The sequence below is a fragment of the Labrus mixtus genome, chromosome 18 (assembly GCF_963584025.1).
Source record: "Labrus mixtus chromosome 18, fLabMix1.1, whole genome shotgun sequence".
In the NCBI taxonomy this organism is placed as follows: domain Eukaryota; kingdom Metazoa; phylum Chordata; class Actinopteri; order Labriformes; family Labridae; genus Labrus; species Labrus mixtus.
Window position 1 is genome coordinate 17787826 of NC_083629.1, and position 20847 is coordinate 17808672.

General features: G+C 40.5%; 1 protein-coding gene across 7 annotated transcripts in view; it reads right to left on the bottom strand.

The window, feature by feature from the left end:
• The window catches only part of LOC132993816 (DNA (cytosine-5)-methyltransferase 3A-like), a 43772-nt gene extending 23654 nt beyond the window's left edge, over positions 1–20118 (bottom strand). For 4 of the 7 annotated variants that reach the window (XM_061063874.1, XM_061063872.1, XM_061063873.1 and 1 more), the window contains exons 1-6: positions 19989–20118; positions 18592–18786; positions 14050–14151; positions 8986–9343; positions 1609–1655; positions 226–372 (exon numbers count right to left, since the gene is read on the bottom strand). In XM_061063874.1, coding sequence (XP_060919857.1) covers positions 226–372; positions 1609–1655; positions 8986–9343; positions 14050–14151; positions 18592–18672 — 735 coding nt within the window. In that variant the 5' untranslated portion in view covers positions 18673–18786; positions 19989–20118. The remainder of the gene's footprint in view (positions 1–225; positions 373–1608; positions 1656–8985; positions 9344–14049; positions 14152–18591; positions 18787–19988) is intronic. The other 3 variants (XM_061063876.1, XM_061063875.1, XM_061063870.1) reach the window with 2 other exon arrangements.
• Between the last annotated feature and the right edge of the window lie 729 nt (positions 20119–20847).

The window sequence follows — 20847 nt, forward strand, 5'->3', positions numbered from 1 at the left end:
ACTAATGACCAGGACAAAGAAAGGAAATGCAGGAGCTGACTGAGCTAATAACCCCCGGAAATCCACTGAAATAAATGGTACCTTCATGAGATATCAAATGACGCATCAAATACACTTGGCCATGAACACACCAAAAGCCCTATCTTTCACCCTGGCAGCTTTTGGTCCATGCCTGTCTCTCACCCTGTACTCTGTGGTGGCTGGGACAGATCTGGGGGTACTCACCTCCATCTTCCACTTGGCCAGCCACTCCTCTCTGGTCCGCTTGTTAATGTAATAAGGGTCACCAGCTTGGAAGGTTATTCTGGGCACAGGCCTCTGCCGAAGGCTGATCTCCCAACCAACTCCCCCTCGCAGCCTGCCTCGACCTCCCTGTTTAAGGTGTTAAGGAAACAAAGTTAGCTACTTGTCTTCTGTCTTTTAAAGGGTCGTTTGAAAGGAGGCATTCAGATTTGCCGTAAATCTATGCATCCAATCAGCAGCTGAAGCCTGTGAAACAGACTACAGCTAACAAGCAGGTAATTGATGGTTAAAGCGATGGGGTGGTCTAGTTAAAAAAAAAAAAAAAAGATGACTCGTGTTGGTGTGCCGTATTGGTGCTATGAGCCTGTGATTGGTCAGGCAGCAACAAGTGTTACCACAATGTCTAATCACTATTCCCTGGCAACAGTCCCAAGGTTACCAGAACCAATAGAAACAAGAAGCTCCCAAGTGTATTTGATATTTCAAATCTATACACCATTAGGTACCATTTCTTTCACAAGGCAAAAGGGAAGAGATGAACTACAGTTTTCTCTACCTTTAAGAAAGGTCACCATGCTAGCCTTCTCGCCAAGGAAAAGTTCTGACAGTTAAAATTCATTGCAAGCTTTGGTCATACATTTGATGGAGAAAAGGTGGCAAAAATCATTTTTCCTTTCTTGCCAAAAGCTAGATGAGAAGATATATGGTATACTACTCACATATACAGTAGGTCTATTCAATATGAACCTCGAGCCAGAAGCCAATTAGCCTAGCTTAGCCTAAAGAATGGAAATGCAGTAAGCTAGCTTGGCTCTTCCCACAACCAGCCCACCAGCACCTTAAGCTTATAAGTAAAAATAGCAAAAAACAGGAAAGATCAAATGTTACTGGTCCAAGAAACTTGGTTTATAACCACTAATTAAAGGAATTCTGATTTGTAAGCTTTGGGTTTTGTTTCCATTAAGCAAAATATAACGTTTGTTTAATGAGATAAAGAGGTGCTGGCTGCAGAATTTTGTTTGGTTTACACTGAACCAGGCTAGCTAATTGTCACCTGCATTTTACCTATTGATTATTTAATCTAGCTCTTGGCAAGACAACAAAATGATTTCCTAAAATTCCAAACAATTTATGTTTTTATTACATACCAGTGTGCATATCCTTTTCTAAGTCAGGAAAAGCTATTTTGCTTCTGCTTGAGCTGCAGCATGACCTTCTATCTTATTTGCAAGCAGAGGAATCACAGTTTGTGACAGGAAAGGTAATTACTCCCAAAAACGAGGAGCTAAAGCCTGGCAAGTGTGAAAGACACCTCAAGAGTTACATCAACCATAACACAGAGACTCAAGAGAGAGGAAATCTTACCTCGGTCTTGACTGCATCTGCCCCGTCCTCCTCCTTGTGTTCCACATCTAAAGAGGAGACAGGAACACAAAGGATGGCCTGAATCAGTCATAGGAGTGTAGAGATTGACCACATTGTTAATCCACATATCTGTTTCCAAATGAAGTGCGGTCCCTTTCATCAATAAACCACATGACACTATTATAAACCTAAATTGGTCTCAAACTTCACCTCATCCTTACACTCGTTCACATGCAGATATAGAAAAAGTCGATTTATTGTGTTTGACCAACTAAAACTGATTGTGGAATTCATTTTAAAATTGTATGCTTGTTCGTAAGTCGCTCCATGAATTGGTTACACTATATTGCCAGACCTTTTAATCCCCTTAACACCAACACGATCACTCGGATATCATCATAAACTAGAGGGATAGCATGCATTGCATTTGAACCATAAGTGAAGTGTAGAGCATGTACAAAATGAACAGAGCGGTAAAGTTGTCCATGTTTTCATCAACATACAGTACAACCAGTTTGCTGCTTGCTAACTTGTTAGCCAGTTCAACCAGAAGAAGCTCAAATATAGCTAGCTGAAAGGGACACCTACTGTAGTAGAATGGGACATACTAATCGATTCTCCCCCGGTGCATATATAACTGGGACAAGGACAGTAATCCAACTAAATTTCTAATTGAGCTATAACTTAACTGTGCATGTTAACGTACTGACAGTGTTTGATAAATGAATGAAACTGCAAATAGGTGTAAACTTGGTATCTCCTATTTGGCGCAAAGAGATGAAATCCACAGGGGATCACGACAACTTGTCTGCTCAGGTGCCATATGAGGGATTGATGCAACCCAGAGAGTTTGGAGTGTCTGCCCAGGTTATGATGAGTGTGGAGAGGGGCCAGGTTTACTTTGGCAAATGTCACACTTCTGACCTTATATCCCCCCTTCATGAGACCCACAGCTGTTTGCTATTACCATGGCTGCTGACACTGAGCCGTAAATGCAACAAAATAGCCCCTCACTTGATCGTGGCTTTAGGGTTGTGTATAATCGTCCCGCTGTACTCAAAATCATCAAGATCCAGACATTCATACTTTCTGCTGCAGTGTAGTTATGTTCAAATGAGGTAGAGAAAGGCATACGATGGTATTTGTCTCTTGGAAAAAATGGGAGCAGAGCCTTAAAAATGAATCTGCTATGACTCAAGTTTCTTTAATACAACCTTGAGGTTCTTGTTCATTCTTGACCTTGGAAACAGAAGATAATAAAGTACTACTAATAATATCTGTCTGAGGTTAAATCATGAATACTGATACGTTTATGTATTAAACTTTCAATTATGTCACATTTTCCCATTTATTTGGCTAATGTGAACAGTTTGACGATTTCTTTTCTCACTCTGAAATACAAATTTTTGTGTTTGCATTGATTCTGTAGGAGACAGCTGACCAAATGTAACACACCATCAACTCAAATCGAATAAGGTTTTCTCAATATTTGAACCTTTTTGGTAATATTTGGAATAAAGACAGGAGCAACTCCAGAAAATATACAACTTGTGTGTTTTTGTTTTAGACATTAGCATGTGGCAGTGTTATACATTATGCTTAAGGCTACACTTACACCATGCTGAGGCATTGAATCCTTCCTGATCTTCATCGGTAGACGGAGTTTGTCCAAGGGGCATAGGGATTAGATTGTCCGGTTTTTCAATACAACATTTTGATACCACCTGATTTGAAATAATTGAATCTCCATTACTTAATTGATAGATAGTATCAAAAAACAAGGTGTGATCTTGAAGGTTTAACTACCCCAATTGTAAACAAGTGTATTACAATTAGCCACACTTCCACCTATTACTCTGGTATATAGGCTACATCTTATTATTTCAGAGATACGTATTGTAATGCAGTATTTTTGAAATTGCAGTATTGTTACTGTTCTACATAAAAGATTGATACACTTTTTTCAACACTGATGTATCATCTGATTTTAAAGTTCTGAATTTTTTTCAGCAGTTTCTTGGAAAGACTTAAATATATTCCACAGGAAACAAAGTGCTCCATATATGCTGAGGGAGGTGTAAAACCCAAAGCGAGAGAAGCAGCAGCAGGGTAAAGATCGTCAAAAATAGCACAGAAAATATTTGGTGTAACAGGGGCTGAAACCGCAGTCTAATAAAAATTACTTAAACACAATAAAAGCTCCAGTTGGGATTTCCCTTTAACTTGGCCATGATTTAAGATCTGGAGGTTTGAACAACAAGGGCAAGTTATTCATTCTTAAACATTGTTTTCCTGTGTTCAGCAGAGCTGCGCAGGGTTAGCCAGGGAGCATGGACACCACCCAACTGAAACACTAGCACTACAGTCAGGATCCATGATTCATGTTTTTTTTTTCTTTACAGGCAGCAGGAGCAGAAAAATAGATAAAGAAGCCAAAATTTGCTCCATCACAGAAGCTAAAACCAACCCCTGTGCCGTGGTATTACTAAAACAATGTTTAATTTCAATAGAAGCAAGTTTGTAAAAGCGCCTGGGCTCAGAGATAAGACCGCAGCAGAGTTTACACACATCATTCAAGCAGCTGCTCCCTAAATTAGCACCATGGCAAGTCCTGAGTATACATGGCTATCTGCTGAGTCCAAGCCTGAACACTATCATAACACTTGAATCCTGAGAGGCTAAGGACAACTTTTGATGGCATGTTTTCCACACAGCCAACGCCTGCTTGTCACTGAAGTACCCTAAAGACCTGTCCAAACAATAGTCCGCTCTCTTAGCAGCCTCTTCAAGTTGGTTCCATGTGTAGCCAAGCCCCATACCCTCCCTCCCCTTTGCTCTTTTTTCCCCTTCCATACCTTCTGGTCTCCTCGTCCTCATCGAGAATAAGTGACTATATAACAAATCAGTGAGGCGCTGCGGACCACCAAGGTCATTGGGTTTGTGAGGGGAGCTGGCGGATGTTGCCCTTAGAGAGTATACCATGCCAGTTTGAGTGGGTTCCAGCTCTCGTATTGCTAGATCTAAGTTCCCATCCAGCCAGAGCTCAAATCCTTCCTGTGCCCTCCAGATGGATAACATCAACCCTGTTTAGCTAGCTATCGATCCACCACACTGCCTCTCACCAAGGAATCTGCTCTCTGAGATGAATGTACCAACACTTTAGTGAACAGATGACAGCATGAAAACATTTAAATCATGGTCAAATTATGTATTTTTTAAACCAAGACATCCTGCTGGCAAAACACTGTGTTGTTGTTTTTGCTCATCAAGAGATTTCAAGGCAATTTAACACTGCACGGGACACTTTTGCACTTTTTTTCTGCAACTAGCCTGCTAACTAATCTTTCAATCTTAACACTGCAGTATAGCTTTTTTCACATATGCATTCCTGAAAATATCTAGAAAATTTCAGGACAGCCTACCCCTGAAATCTTCCTGACTTGCTTATAAAGCTATGTCGGACAGGAGGGGATGGGGGGGGGGGGGTCTCAGGAGGTAAGACATGAAGTAAAAAATGCACTTTGGAAATCCAAGATGACTGCAGAGTCGACAGAATCTGGTACTTAAGTGACAGTTTTTTGCCTTTCATGAAAATGGACGTATCCATAGTTAACAGTACAAACAAATTAGTGCAAAAGAACATACCGGTGGGCAGAAATGAGAAAGGAGCCGTTTCATTGTGTGCATAATATCAACGTCAACAACCCTGCCAGCTCGCTCGCACGGAAATTTCCTTTGACATTTCCTGCACTCCCACATCAGCTCAGCCTGATAATGCTAAAGTGTAAGTAGGGGCCAGGCAGGAAAATTCTAAGGAAAGTTGGGGTGAAAAATTCAGCTGTTTGCATTCATACATGCGCTCAACTTGAACATGTTCTACAAAGGTTTCTGCATATGTGCAGACAGCTTTTGTATCTTAATATCTTGCTCTATATTAGTTTGACTTACTGATTGAAATAATTGATGCATCTTTGTTCCATTATGTCACCGGTCTCATATATTACAAAAAAAAACAAATACCAGAAACCAACAATGTCAGTGTAAAGCATGCAAACGACAAACTATCCATCCTGCACTGTGACACATTACTACGTGACTGCATATGCCGTCAAGAAAAAAGCATATCACAAACATCTGCTACGGGTTTTAAGGGGCCTGCAGACCCTGTGCAGACCTCTTATCTAAATTTTCCGTCCTCCTCTCTTCAGTTTGTGGCTAACACTGCTTGTGCTGAATACTTAGTTCCTCTTTCTGTCGAGGCAGTCCGCCGTTTCAAGCTTCTATTGAAAACTTGAAAAACGTACTTCCTGTCTCTGAGGCCATTCTGCACAGACGTTCCAACTGACACTTTTAAAACATCCTTTTTGTAACACACTGGTTGACATGTCAACAGTGTTTGTTTCGTCATGGATGCCCCCGTGGATTGAGCATCAAAGCAGAGCAGTTTCGATTAGCTTAGGTGCTGTGAAGCCTGTCAGTCACTCAAAAAAGTTCTGACAGAGATTTGTGTTAGAAAGTCAGAGGAATGAATCAGTACATTAACATGATGTAAAAAATGGAATTTTAAGACCTGCAAATGTTTTTGTCTGACTGAAAAGAAGAATTTCTGGAAATCGAGACTAAGATACTTAGATAAAAAAGTTGGAAATAGATTTACTCTTGCATCTATACACCTCAATCTGCCCCTTACTGGCCTAGGCATTCCCTGCATGCTCCACAGTTCTCGCGCTGGGCTTTGACCCTGAAGTCAAACAGCATAAATGTGTAGAACAAAGCTGGGAAGAAAACAAGATGAATGCATCAGTGTTAATATGTTTTTCTTGGCTAGCTGGATTAGCTTATTTTAGATACTGTTTGCTTGCAGATTGTCAGTGTGTGAAACCAGAATTTACTGGCCCCCCAATATATCCGAAAGGTTTTATAAACATGCAAGACAAATCACTGCATAAACCTGACTGACCCAATGTCGCTCTGTTTATTCATACCAGCTCACACAACTGCAGCTCCCCACATGTTTCTATAAGACAGGAGTCATTCAAAGTGGTTTCACTGCCTGATTAATGGGCTGGGTTTTGAAATGGCACTGTGACGATGCTTGACCCACACTTCCTATTATGCAAAGATATCTTTGCATTAAACCCTCTTCTTTTGGAGGGAAGTGCCCTTTAAAGACAAGAATATTTCCAAAGACACAGACAGCACTGCGAACAGCAACTGTAAAATACCATGGTGTAGATCTGTATTTTGAATCCTGAAACAGATTAATTCCAAATATTAAAATCATATATAATGAATGCTGAATGTTTACTAAAAGCAATTCAGAGCCGTCACCATTTTAATAAGTTGACAAACTTAAAAAATCATGCGTGAATTTTATTGTATGTCTATATGAGTAGTGTGTCTTTTTTTGTAGTGTATAATTGTCTTGTATGAGGGAAAGTGTATATCTGAATCAGAAGAAGAATGTACATCTAAAATCTGAACTCAAGATAAGAGTACAAATTTATCATTGTAGCAACAAACTCTTAAGAGCGCATACATTTCAGGCTCAGTTTTGAAACTATTTTTTCATCTTAACTATCAAATAAGAATTAAAGGCTAAATAAAGAAAAAAATCATGACTTTCATTGTCCCAATAAATATTATCAAGTCACATTCTCCTGCCTCATCCTGCTTTAATGTTCCATACCCATATTCAAACAATGTTGCGGACATTTTAAAAATGTCTCAAAGATTTTCTCACCATCAACATGATGTGTTAAATTAAGACATTCCTCATGACCTCTGTGTTCATCACTTTGTCATCTACAGCGGAGCAGCATGGGACCCAAACCCATCTGCAGAGACATGCACGCTTGGTTTATTAAAACAGTGTTTTTTATTTACCCCAAAAGCAAACAGTGTGATCCCAGATTTGTGCTTCAGAGTGAGGTAACAGATCCTTGAAGCATAGATCAGGTGAAAGCCGAGTGTAGACTCGGTTTGTAAAGAGCTCTGGGCAAAACGCCATCCACCTGGCATGGCCTCGACAGGGAGGCGGCCACAACACAGACCTGCCAGCTCTCAACAGAGGCTGGTTGCCAGGAGACCAGTAGCTCCTCCCCTGGCTTTATTTACTGCACCCCTCATCAAGGTCATAGCCGGTGTCTGTGGCCGAGAGAGGAGCGAAAGAGACACGTGGCTCAGGGAGGGAGAGAGATAGGACTGGAGAGCAGAGGGTTTGGGGGAGGCTAAGTGATATTGTTAATCTTCATCTTGGCCTAAAAAACTACCTGTCAGCACCACTCTCTCCAAACAATGCCCCCCTGATTTATATCATCTTTATAGCCTAATGCTATCTGCTGCACTGAGGCTGCTGATGGTTCACCTCTGTGGGACCAAAACTCAATTTCAAAGGATTGATTAGAGTTAAAAATGTTCGCATGCAACAGCAAATTTTATAGGGCAGGTAATGCTTTCTTTTTCAATACACGTTCCTTTCATTTTAAGACAATTGTTTTAACAACCTCAATCACATTATCAGGATGTCTTACGGTTGTTTTCATTATGAATCCTAAATTAAAATTGAATGTCTTGATTAATCGTCAGGCTTGACATTTCTTAAAAGCAGCATCAATTTCCTTTGATGCTATTTTTTAATTCCTTTCTTTTTCTGACAAAAAACATCAAAAACTCAAAATGGTTAATTTTACCATCACTTAAGATAAAGAAAAGCTGCATATTGTATGTTCATATGAGACGCTGGACTCACTTGTCAAAAATGGCAGTCATCATAAATCGGTAATCAAATTAGTTGCAGAACTTTATTTGGAAAACTGAATATTCAACTAACCTTTATTGTAGAACACAAAGGAAATTGCTTCACTGAGACTGTTGTTTGTCGACTTTGCACGAGCCTGCGCTTTCTGATTTCCTGTTTTTCTATCATTTTCATTTATTGTAATCCATCTAGTTTATTTATATATTTGTGTCTATCTCAGGTTTCTATTATTTTAAAGAATATATTATGGTCATATTGTTCATGCTGCACTGTCAAATGTAAACTAGTTGTGCACAGATAAAGCATTCGGAAACATGACATGAATGATAAAAGCTCCAAATGGTGAAACATAGCATGCACAACTTTCTTTAAAATGTGAATTAGAGTACAGTAAGTGTTAACAGTACAACATGATTATGTCTGCAATCTTGGTTTGGTGCCCTTTCGTCACCGCACTGTGCAGCAGCACTTTTAGCCCACTCTCAATCTGGCATCTGTGTACAGTTTACTACTCCACATTTTGTTCTGATCACATGCACATGACTTTTCCCTGCCAGATCCACAGAGATCAGATCAAAGGTAACCAAGCTAAACAAACTGAAGCCAAAAAAACTTACATTTAGTTGGACGCTCCAGTTTCCGCCTTCCTCTTTTCTTGTGCGGTGTCGTCAGGCTGTCGTCCTTGTCTTTCTCTGTGTCCTGCTCGTCCTGGCTGGGCAGAAATCCGTTCTCCTGGGGCGGACACAGACTCAGGCTCTGACCCTGGGAGCTATCCTCTGCCCGGCAGGAGGAAGGGTCTCTGGGGATCCCGTTCTCCACTTCCCTCCTCTCCTGTTTGGGGAAGCAGGCTTCAGACGTCCTGTCCCTGTGCCCGCCCACGTCTCCATTGTGGACCTGTGCCATGGACGGCCTACCGAGCCCGCTGTAGCTCTTACCCACACTCACACTGCCTTTGAGAGAGTCGCAGCTCTCCACCTGCAGGGGGAGAGGAGGATGAAACATTAACATCACAGCAATGTATCAGCTCTGGAGATTATTATTGCTTCAGCAGTTTGTTACAGTTTGAAGTTTTGAAGGCTTTCTGAATGTGCAGTTATGACATATCTCTGGATATATTGTAGCCGACTGTGCAATAAACAAGACCATTCAGGAGTTATAACAAATCATACAGCATGCTTAAAAAAAGGTCATCTCCATCGGCAACAATAAAACAGCTGGCATATCAAAGTGAAGATAAGCACCGTGCAGTGTCTACTGGCTAAATGGGCTATTTAAAAGAAAATATGAATTAAAGCAATTATCCCTTTAATGTAAGATAAGCTTAATTTCATCCCTCAGCTCCATCTGGACCCAATCAAACGCATAGTTCCACTTCTACACTTATTAGTGTGTGAATTATGGCACTTCCCATTCAGCTCTGTTAAACCCCAGTTGTAAACTTCAAAGCCGTGCCAGTAAATCTGCTGTACAGCCATTAACTTGTGAGTGAGGAAAGGATTACAGTAGAGTTCATCAGGTACATGGCCGAGCTTCCTGTAGCAGTACATTCAACATTACAGCAGCACGGAAATATGTGAAGAATGTTGGCTGTTTGACAGGGAAGACGTTTTCACTCCGTCCAGCCTGGAACGCCCAGTTAAACTATTTCATTCTTTGCAGAGGAGTGAATTCAAAGAGAGCTGACCTATCTCAAGTTACAGCGGCAGACATTCAACATTTAAACCTTCCTTTTCCCCTTGGGGAAAAAAAAGCATCGCCTCTCTTGTAAGACCAAGAAAAGATACATCTCAACTACAAATGTTTCAAAAAAAAAATCTGATCTGCATGTCTTTGCTCCTGCCTAAAAATAGCCATAAAAAGACACTTTCTCAGACAATCCCATTACTGGGTCACTGGGAGCAGAAAGTGGAGCATGTCTTGTGAGATCAGACTGTCAACAGTGATGAGAGCAGCTCTGAAGCTTTCATCCCCAGTAGGTTTATGCAGAGCAGTTTACATTTTAGGCAGGAGACAGCAACGCCTCAGGAGGCTTCTGTCCTTCAGCAGCCGATATTTAGCAAACACAATATCCGTTGCTGGAAGCTAAAAAGTCCAATGTAATCTTGCTCTTGCAGATTTAGTGTGAAAACTCAAAAGTAAAACTAACTATTGTGACCAAGAGAGCTATAAAAACATCTGTGTAATGAATGCAATGCAAATTATTTGGAACAGAGATGCAAAATAAGCTTCAGAAAAAGTTGTACTGTATCGTAAAACAAAGCTACATTCAGCCAAAGTTGTTTTTTAAGCATTCCCTGCAGCCCGCAGAACTCTGAATGACTTCATCATTGTAGTAACAGAAAACAAATTAACAGTAAATTCTGAACAGTTGCTCTAACACAAAGAGCCGCGAGCTTGTAAATCTGTTTGACACCATGAATGAAAACAACAAGCTCAGGCGTTATTAATATTCTGACTCATTTTATAACTAGAAAAAAAGAAATGAGGCTGTAGTGTGAAAGTCAAACACATGCACTCACTCAGCTAATAGGCTCACACACATACAAGCAGAGAAACGGTAAACACACAACTGTCGCTTAAAGAATTATGCAGCAGATTAGTAACCCAGTGAACTACATGTGGCCCCTGCCAGAGGTCAAAAGTCACAGTAGGTAAATGAGACGGCTCAGACAGGCAGACAGAGGTCAAAATAAAACACTGGTAAAACAGAGCAAGTCGCTGCTTCAGCATTACAACACACCAGTGATAGGCTGAATGAAACTGATTCAATTTTCAGTTAAAGCCGCACTAATGAATATTATACTCATCAGGGATTAAATCAATTACTGCATAGTCGTAAATCAACATAAACATCCCAGCATGTAGCAAGCTTGTCTCTGATTATTACAAAGCTGAGTTAAATACTTGATTGTGATTGGCTAATAACACATAGCAACGCTCTGTTATCCCTCGACATGTCACTGTTGTTAGGAAGAAATAGTCGTTACTAAGCAAAGCACAGGGTTACTAGGGACACAACTCTTATCCTAGAATCTTGAGGACTAACTGTAAAAATATCAATCCTGTGAAAGAAGTCCGGTACATTTGGTGTCAGTCTGTGACTTAGGGAGAAAAGAGAACATAAAGGATAACAATGGAGGAAAGAGGTTCGCTATGCCAGAGAAATCTACATAACTGAAGATTGCACAGGAAGGCAACACGTATCGGAACACGGTATTGGAAACGGTGGTGTTAACGGAGGTAGTGAATGGAAAAGTAAATGTCAACAGACCCATGAGTCATGAAGAGCAGAAAATCTCAGGTTAGGTGCTTCACTGATTCATGCAGATCTGTTCACCTCACTTCACCATCATCAGTGCAAATGTTCAGTGTGAGTATTAACTGCTCCAACTGTAGATTCCAACAGACTATTTGGTTAACAGAAGAATTTTCTTTTTTACAAATCAATAAAATCATTTCCAAATCAATATTTTGTGACAATGTATTGATTTGATCAGTAAGTAGTCATGTAATAAGTGTGATAATGTATAGTGAGCGGTTATTACCTCAGAGGAACCCCTTCAGGTTTCCATTCAACATGCTCACTATCCCTTACTTAAACAATAGGTTTCAATTTAACAGGATCCAACACAACAATTCTTACTTAAATTAAGGACTGATTCTGTGGAAATAGACTAGCTCAAGGAACTGACTTGGCGTATGACAGTAAAGAGCAGCAAGGTCTGTTAATATGTAGGAAACAAAAACCCTGTGAATGGAAGTTAATGAATCAAGAAGTTTTAACAGCAGCAATTCAGTCTTTAACATAACATTTTATAGTCAGCACAAAGACAGAAAGACGATTCCTTTTAGTATCCTTGTCAGAGAATCTTGAAAATTCAAAACAAAAAATCCAAATAATGCTTTGCAGCTTATAGAATTTGCAAGTACTCTTCCGGGCGACTGTCTCATACACATTAGAAAAACACCTATTTGACTGTAGAGTCTGACATATGTGGTCAACCCCCCCACAGCTATGAAAATACACGCCAGGACGCTCTCACAGTGTTCTGACTTTAGCTGTTCTTCATCTGTTATAAGAAGAAGCCCTCAGCTGTTTTTTTTATAAACACTGACACAAACCCTCAGGCATATCCCTCCTAACACACCTTTCTGTTAATGTTTTTGTTATCCCCATGTTTCTGTTTGTTCTTTATCACTGGGAGCATTAATTAACAGGATTTTAAGCAGAGGTTTATGCAAATGATAACATCTCAGGGAACAAAACACCCAGATATACATGTTGGCCCCGGAGTCATTATTAAATCAGAGCTTTTCACTACAAAAGACAAACACATTCCATGGTAGTAGTGTAGTGTTTGTGAGCTGCTGAGAAACACAGGAGACTGTGATGTTAATGTATGAGTACAAATGTAGTTATTATATGTCTTGTTTTAAAGGGTCAGAACGTCTCTTTCATATTTATGCAGACTCTATTGCTAGGTCTTTTCCTGTGTGGGTTTTTTAACGTATTTCATTTTTTTTTAGCTTTATAGCAAAAAACACTGAAATTTAAACTTTTGATCATTTAAAGCCTCTAAACTACTAGATACTTCAAGTTTTTAATGATATTTTTATTAACTGTGTCAAACACTTTGAGTTGCTCTTTATATAAATTTGCCTCGCTTAACTTCGTGCAGCTATAGGCTGACAGGTTTCTGAAGGTGAGAAAGAATGTAGGCCATTTATTTGACTATTTTATCAACTTTAAATCTTTAGATGCGAACAACACTCCCGCTTAGACCCAATTCTTTTTTCTCCTAAAGTTGCTTTCCAACACACAACATTTAAGAAACGTCTTCTGAAGTCTACTCGTCAGTTGGAAAACCACCTTTTATCAAGCCGTTACAGTGAAAGACTGGGTGTTGAGTCTAAAAGTTTGAACTTATACTCCTCCTCCACAATCCAGAGACATCAGAATGATGCGGGGGAGGCCAACCTTGTTCCAGACATTTAATGATTAATTGTATTTAGAATGTGTTCAGTGTAAGATTTTTAGGATTGGGGAGAGGGGCTCAAGCAATGCTTGATCCTTCAACAAGCACTTTGTTTTAGTTAGCCAAAAGTTCTCTAACCACTGCTTATTGGAGGGTCAACGAGTATGTGAAAGACCCTACCCCAATGACATAATTAGAATATTTAATACTTTCTGGAATCCAACATTCATACCCACTTCAGGAAGTATTTTGCAAATAGTTGTGTGGAGTTGATAATGTTTGAACCTCTCTTAACCCTGCTCCCTTTTTTCATTGTCACACAACTTTCTTGTTTGCCAATTGATCCACATATTTTGATGATTAATCAAGTCTTGTCCTCATCAGACACAAGATGGTTTCCTTTCACTCTGCTAAGTGGGACATGCTTTTTTTTTTTTTTTGAATCACGCATACCCAAATCAAACCAATCTGAACCTCGAGAGACACTCAAACACTTTGCTGAGACCCAGACTCAAAAATTCTCCAAGGCTGGGAAGTTTCATGAAGGACACTGAGCCAGTTTTCCTTAACACTAGCAAAAGCATCAGCAAACTTTTGAACTCTAAAGAAAGACATTAGCACAGAAATTTTGGGTTTCATAGAAATTCCCCTTTCACAAGAATGTATGGATGGATGTCATTTCTGGCATGTTGGATCAACACTTACCTGAAACTTGCGTTTTCTTCCAGGCTTGCCAACTTTAAATGAGGCACTACTTTTAGCTGACTTCTCCGTCATCAGGTCCCTGTCCAGCATTGTGCTTTCACCCTGACAACATAAAAAACAACGCATCATTAGTTGATCTCAATAAGCTTTAATAATCCAATGACCAATGCCCAAAAGTCAAAATCACATCTCAGGTCAAAATGTGGTAATTTTTCTGGCTATAAAAGACTATTTGTTCTTATGGTAGGTGTTTGACCTCAGTCATGCAGCAATAGTGACATGAGATCTGCAATAAACACACAAAGCTGCATCAGACTAAAACACTTGAGCATTCTGGGAGGGGGGCTGCAGTGGGTCCTTGAGTGTCTTTGGCTGAGTGGACAATGACACAGATAGAAAGTGAATGGCACATTCCTTTGAACTTCGCCGAAAGTGAAAGCTCCACGGACGCAGCGCTGACCTTCCACAGACAATCCCCTCTTGACACCGCTACAAAGACGTCGGCCAGCCCCCACCTTCCCCCCGCTGCAATTTCCCTTTGATTAATAAAACTGTCTACCCCCAGGAACAAAGCCCCGTGCCCGCCACCACCAAGTACCCCTGTGGTTGATGGGTAAAAAAAAAAAGATGATCCTAATGTAGATGCTTTGAGGTCCAATATTGACTGAATAGGACCACCAGCACCAGGTCTGAATGCAAATGAGATTGCAAGGCCATCATTGACAGCTGCGGTGTGGGGTGTAGGGCTGGGTCCTTATTAAATTCCTTCAGTATTGAATGTGAGATTCCCTACAAGATAAATGAGCTCTCCACGCCGTAGTGCATTCTATAACAGAGTCTTTCTGCTGACTCGTTAAGCACTTTTGTTTTAATCTCAGGCACTGTGCCGAAGGATGACAACAGAATATTACTGTTAAACAACTTTGTCTTTAGAGGATAGTGTTAAGTGCAGCAGGACAACCCAGTGATTGATGTACAGGAGAAAAGTAAGGGAGACCAGGGACAGATGCACCCCCTTTAATTCCTCCTATAACAAGTAAACTAAGGTGACAATGCTCTTCACTGCACATGTGGAGTACTATCTTTGTCCTCTTGGAAAAAAAAACTGGTATACATAGGACCTCTTCAATTAGAAGACACCGCCTCTTCTTCACAGTCGTAGTTTGTAGAAAACAACTGAGAGAGATTCTTTGCTTCCGTTTAAGATATGGTGCTTTCAGGGTACTAGAGAAACCTTAAGTAATGTAATGTTGATTGGTAGGACACATGAGCTAATGAAGCAACAGCACCGGCTTTAAAAACAACAACTGTTTAACAGCCTGAAAAAAACAAGCCCAAAAATTAAAGAAAAAGAAGACAAAAAAAGGTGGACAGAGAAGTCTCAATTTGCAAGTCCCCTTTTCCGTTGTGGAACTTGGAATTTAGGAATTCAAGCTAAAGGCAGCTGTTACTACACTGTTGTATATTGTTGTGATATTTCCCCTTCCAACTTCCACCTGGTCAGTGATATCTGCAGAATGCATTTTAAAGTACAGATGATTGTTGTTATATTTATGTTAAACATGTCATGTGTATAGCTGTCTCCAGGTTACATGCAAAAGTGGCTTGCAGGTGTTTAGACCATTTGTTGTGTGCAGTGTCGTCTGCTATCTAATGGTACTCTAGATGTTTGTATCCGACAAATGTTTCACCCCTGCAACACTAGGTTACAGGGTTTTTCCTGCATAGAGAATTCTTTGGCGCCCCCCCAAAGAGGTTTTACGCAGCGCCAAAGGAAAATCACCAGCGCCAAAAGGAAAAAAAGACGATTCAAATTGCAAATCAAATCCTCTCTGAATGTATATTAAAAATATCAATACATCAAACGACTGTTGAAAAAGCAGAACATAAACTTAAACACGACGTCTCTGACTTCTAGCAGTCACCTCCCCTCTCATCCGTTTACGCATGCGGCTCGCGCTGGATAGCCAGCTGATTAACTGTTCGTTTCTTGTGATTGGTTCCGGAACACGGTTGATCCGCGATCCGTACGGACCGAGTCGGGAATGCATGTTCAACTTTTCTCCGTCCACTTCCACAGTGTCTGCTTTTATCAACAATCAATAACTTAACGACCGTAACGTCAGCCAGCTGTAGTCTGTGAACTTCTCCACACAGACTGTCAAACAGCGCTGCGTTATGGCCAGTAAATATATTTTTTATTATTTCTCAATTTCCTGATCTGATCAATTGATCCAAATGATCTGTGACTCAAATCTGTGATTATTTGACATAATACCTTAGTAACTCAAATAAATGTACTTAAACAAATGTGTGTGCAAAACTAAAACACAATTCAAAGGAAAAGAGCAGAAGAGGGTGAAATGCACTGAGGATGTGACCTCCCCTCTCCCAATCTCATTACACCCCTCTCCTCCCATGTTTCACTGTTGCAATAACAAAAAAAAATCTTTACCAGATTTAATTGGGGTTTCAGTAACTTAAGCATAATGATAATATTATTTCTAAAATGGTCAGAAATAACAGGAAATGCACAGATTTCTGTCAAATAAGGCAATACAGACTCAGACTATACTGTAATATGCGGGATCGGATGTTTACTACAGTGCGTATAGTCACCCCCCAAAGGCCCATTCTGAGCCAGGAAAAACCCTGGGTTAGTCTTTTATAAATCAGTGTTGGCTCTTCTATGTACATGACACTTTTTTTGCAACAGCTTTGTTTTGACAAAGAAAACTCCTGATCAGGTAACACAGTCTTACAAATCACAGTATGAGTTCTAACACCGGCCAAGGACCTCGTCACAATTTCGCTCTGCTCTTTCTCCATCAGCTTTCCATTAAAGGCAAATAATGCCATAAAAACTCTGGACTTGTGGCCACAAGGAGCCCTTCAGACTCTATATGTTAAATAATTTAAAAGATGGAGGATGTTAATAAACACCAGCAGAAATTTCAAAGGTCAGGCCATGTTTCATCCTGAGAGAGTTTGCTGCTGAAATGGAATAAATCCATCAACCATTAGCGTCCCACAGTGAAAAACTGATTAGCATAAAGAGATGGATGTGATCAGAGGAGGTGATGTTGAGATTAATGGACAGAGGGTTATAATTGATAAATATTGCCCTCAGATCTGTCAAAATGATCGCAGAATATTTAACAGTGAATTTCTAAATCAAAAATGCAGATGTTAAAGACGAGCCTTTGGATGCTCATTTTAAATTTAGATTCTTTTGTGAGAGGATGTGTTTTGCAGATGGTGTCCGTTCATTGTGTGATTATTAATAGAGAGCCTGGTGCTTCAGTTTTTCCTAACAGGGTGGCAGAATTTGCATAGATAATAGCACGTTTTGAGTGCAGCCTGGTGTGCAGGCTCATTTGGGAACCACTTACATGGATGACACAATTCAGTGGTGCCTGCAGGAACAGCGTACACAAAATCATCCAATTCCCAACCCGAGAGCTCAGGCATACTGACGGAAAATAAGACGCCATTTTCACACACAGCTTCACCCTAATATTTTCAGGGGAAAAAGACAACAGAAAAACCTGAAATATGATTTGTTGTTGCCTGGGGTGAACCCTACTACATTGTCAATATCTCTCCACTATTTCCGTCTGGATAGCCGGTTATTTAAGGCAATGTCTGTTGCCAGGCAACAGGACTAAGGGCAGTTCTGTGTAATGGGAACGTAGTAGAAGAGGACAGACTCAACCCCCCCACCCAAACCCCCATCCCCCAGTATAAGAGCTGTCGAGCCATTCCAGCTCCAGCTAAACCTACGCCAGCCAACGCCCACGTCACCAACCACCATCACACCAGCAAATGTCTCATGATACAGCTGCAACTCCCTACAGCCTCCTCTGTGATTCTGCTGTCGAGTCAGTGATGCTGCAGCTACACACACACACACACACACACTGCGTTGATGATGAGTGTGTCTGCATCATGAAAGGTGACATGGCACTCCACATCTTGTCCGATTTGTCAGTTAAACTCAGAGTGTCTTTTCGATAAAAAGAAGAGATCAATGCGACTGAGTCAACTCCAGTAAGGCTTCGGATTGTGGAGATCAATGAGGCATTAGCTTGACTGATGGAATAACTCCATTCATAAAATTGGGAGAGGTTTTTACCACCTTTGATCTGTAGTAACTGTACAAACCTCATTCCTCTTATTTCAAGACTCCTTAAAGGTAATATCGAAAGATCATCAAAAACACAATTGCATGCATTGTAATCTTTACAGGTTTTTTTTTATTATCTTTTCTTTCTTTTTTTTTTTTGGGGGGGGGGGGGGGGGGGTACTACATTACTGCTTTTCTACAGTGCCAGAGAGCCGTATCCAAAACGAACAAACAGCAGCTTATCTCAGGTCATTCAAAAAGCCAAAACATGACTGAATGAACTCTATGAACCCACTGGCTATAAAGTTGAGTAATCCTCAGTCACTCAAAAACATGGCAAGTGTCACAGGCGGCTTGTGAAAATCTAAAGTGAGCTCCCTGAGGCATCCTTTTTATATTTCACACTTGTTTCTTACCATTCTGTTTCCTGGTGAGTCTGCATAGTCTGAGCCTTTGAATGCAGTGCTGTTGGTGTTGGTGACAGTGTTGGACGGCATTGTTGAGGGTCTTATGGGTAATGTCTGATGAAGGGCGATGTAGATGAGGCCAAAATAAACTCAAAGGAACAGAAAAAAAGGAATGAGCGATGATCCCTCTTTTTCTCCGATCTCCTGGAATATGAAAGAAAAGAGACAATCAACATGTCTATTAATCATTCATTATTACACACAAGTTTTCCATTAAAGTATTGAGAAGAGCGTAGCTGAGTTGCATTTGGTGAAATTTCATTTTGAGTCATAAAGAGGCTCTTTCTGAGCATCAGCTTTCCTTTGTTGAGTGCACGTCATGTATAGGAAGACTGCTATAGGATACTGTATGGCTTCTATCGCCTATAGGGCCAGGCCTTTTTCTTTTTTTTTTTTTACACCACATGGATGTATGAGTGTACAGTAGTCGACGACATTAAATGGCTGCTCATGTCCGCTAAATACTCAGAAAATGCTGCAAAAATATATCCAGGATAATAAAACAGTTTGACACATAACTTGCGTTATTAATATTTCATTTTCACCTGACGTGTCTGGGTTAAAGTTACTCCAGCAGTCAGCCATGCGCACACAGTGGGGCAGCAGTTACAGTAATGCACTCGTGGAAATGTGCAAAAAAAAAAAAAAAAAAAAAAAATCATACGCCTACATGATTTAAATCAGACGGGATGTGTAGAATGTCCTCAAAGGGTTAAACCCAGAGTGATGACAACCGGTTCTGATATCATTTTAAAGGTTGGGTAATAAGTCCATAAAAATGATTGCAAGCATCAACCAGAAAATGATAACTAGAAAAATCTTCTTTTTTTTTTTTTTTTTTACAAGGCGACACATGCGTTTAATGTCACCGCTCCTCCACGCACATCAAGCTCCACGCAGGCCACGCGCTTAGCTTCCTGCCATCTGCTTTCATACTGTAATGATTCAATGTGCTGTGCCTTCAAATGTAAAGTTTCAGACCATTCCAGAAAGGGAAGTCTGCAGTGTGACCCAGGGGGATGTGGCTCTTTTACAGGCCACGGACACTGAAGGAGGATGAATCCCCTTTTTTTTATATCACTATAATTACAGCCTATAAATGAGACCGGCATTTCTGGACCCTGGTTCGGTGCTTTAAATTCGGCCAGGTTCAAGTGCACATCGCAATGTCCAATCAGCACATCTGCAAAAAGCAAAATCGCTATTTCCCCATTTCTATCGAGCGCCTTCCGCTCTCTGAGCTTTCACGTTTTTTTTTTTGTTCACATAAAGGTTCCCCTTCCTGCTTTAGCTAACAGTGCCGGGTTATACCGATAGAAATGCGTGAGTCGCTGTGTGTTCGTTACCCGATTTTCCCAAGTCCCAGGCCTGACCCTTTTTGTCTCGCTTGCTCCCGGAGCCTCCTTCCTCTTCTCTCCCCGTCCTCCACCTCCCCAGCCGGCCAGCTCGCTTCCAGATGCACCGCTCTCACTGCAGGAGCCCGCAGACCGTCTGCCGGCTGCTGCGTGGTCCTAAAGCCCGCCCAACTTCAGACACAGGAGTGTAGAGGGAGGGGTGAAGGTGGTCTTGGCTGGCACTAATAAGTCATTATCATGGACCCCTTTCTAATACACTTACATATAGCCTGACGTCACACATAATAAAATGATATATATTTTATAGGTAGTAGTTCCGTACAACTGACATACTGTTTTATTATTAGCCATAGTAAAGCCCCCTTCATAATTTATGACTGTATTTATCAGCCACATTAAGAGTATTCTCCCTGACGCCATCACTGATTACTGGTAGTAAGTAGGGGTGTTGTATGATCCCAATCAATCAGCTCAATATTTTGATATTTTCAATGAAATTCCTTATTTACTATTTTCCTTTTACTACTAAAAGGAATAAATGAGAGGATAGTAAAGATAAAAAAAAAAAAACCTTCACATAATGCTGAATATGGTCAAGTAAAATAAGGCATTGTTACTCTAAGAGCTTCATAGTGGCCAATATTTAGATAAACAAATCTATTAGAACATATTCTAATAGATTGGATTGGATTGAAAAATACTTCTTGTCCCTGAGGTGCAGTTTGGTTTGCACAAAGACATAAAAACATAAATATAATACATAACTCCCACGGATGTCATCGTGACGGACGTGCAGTGAGACATGAGTCACAAAGTCCAACAGTTAACAGAAGATGTGCAATGGCAACAA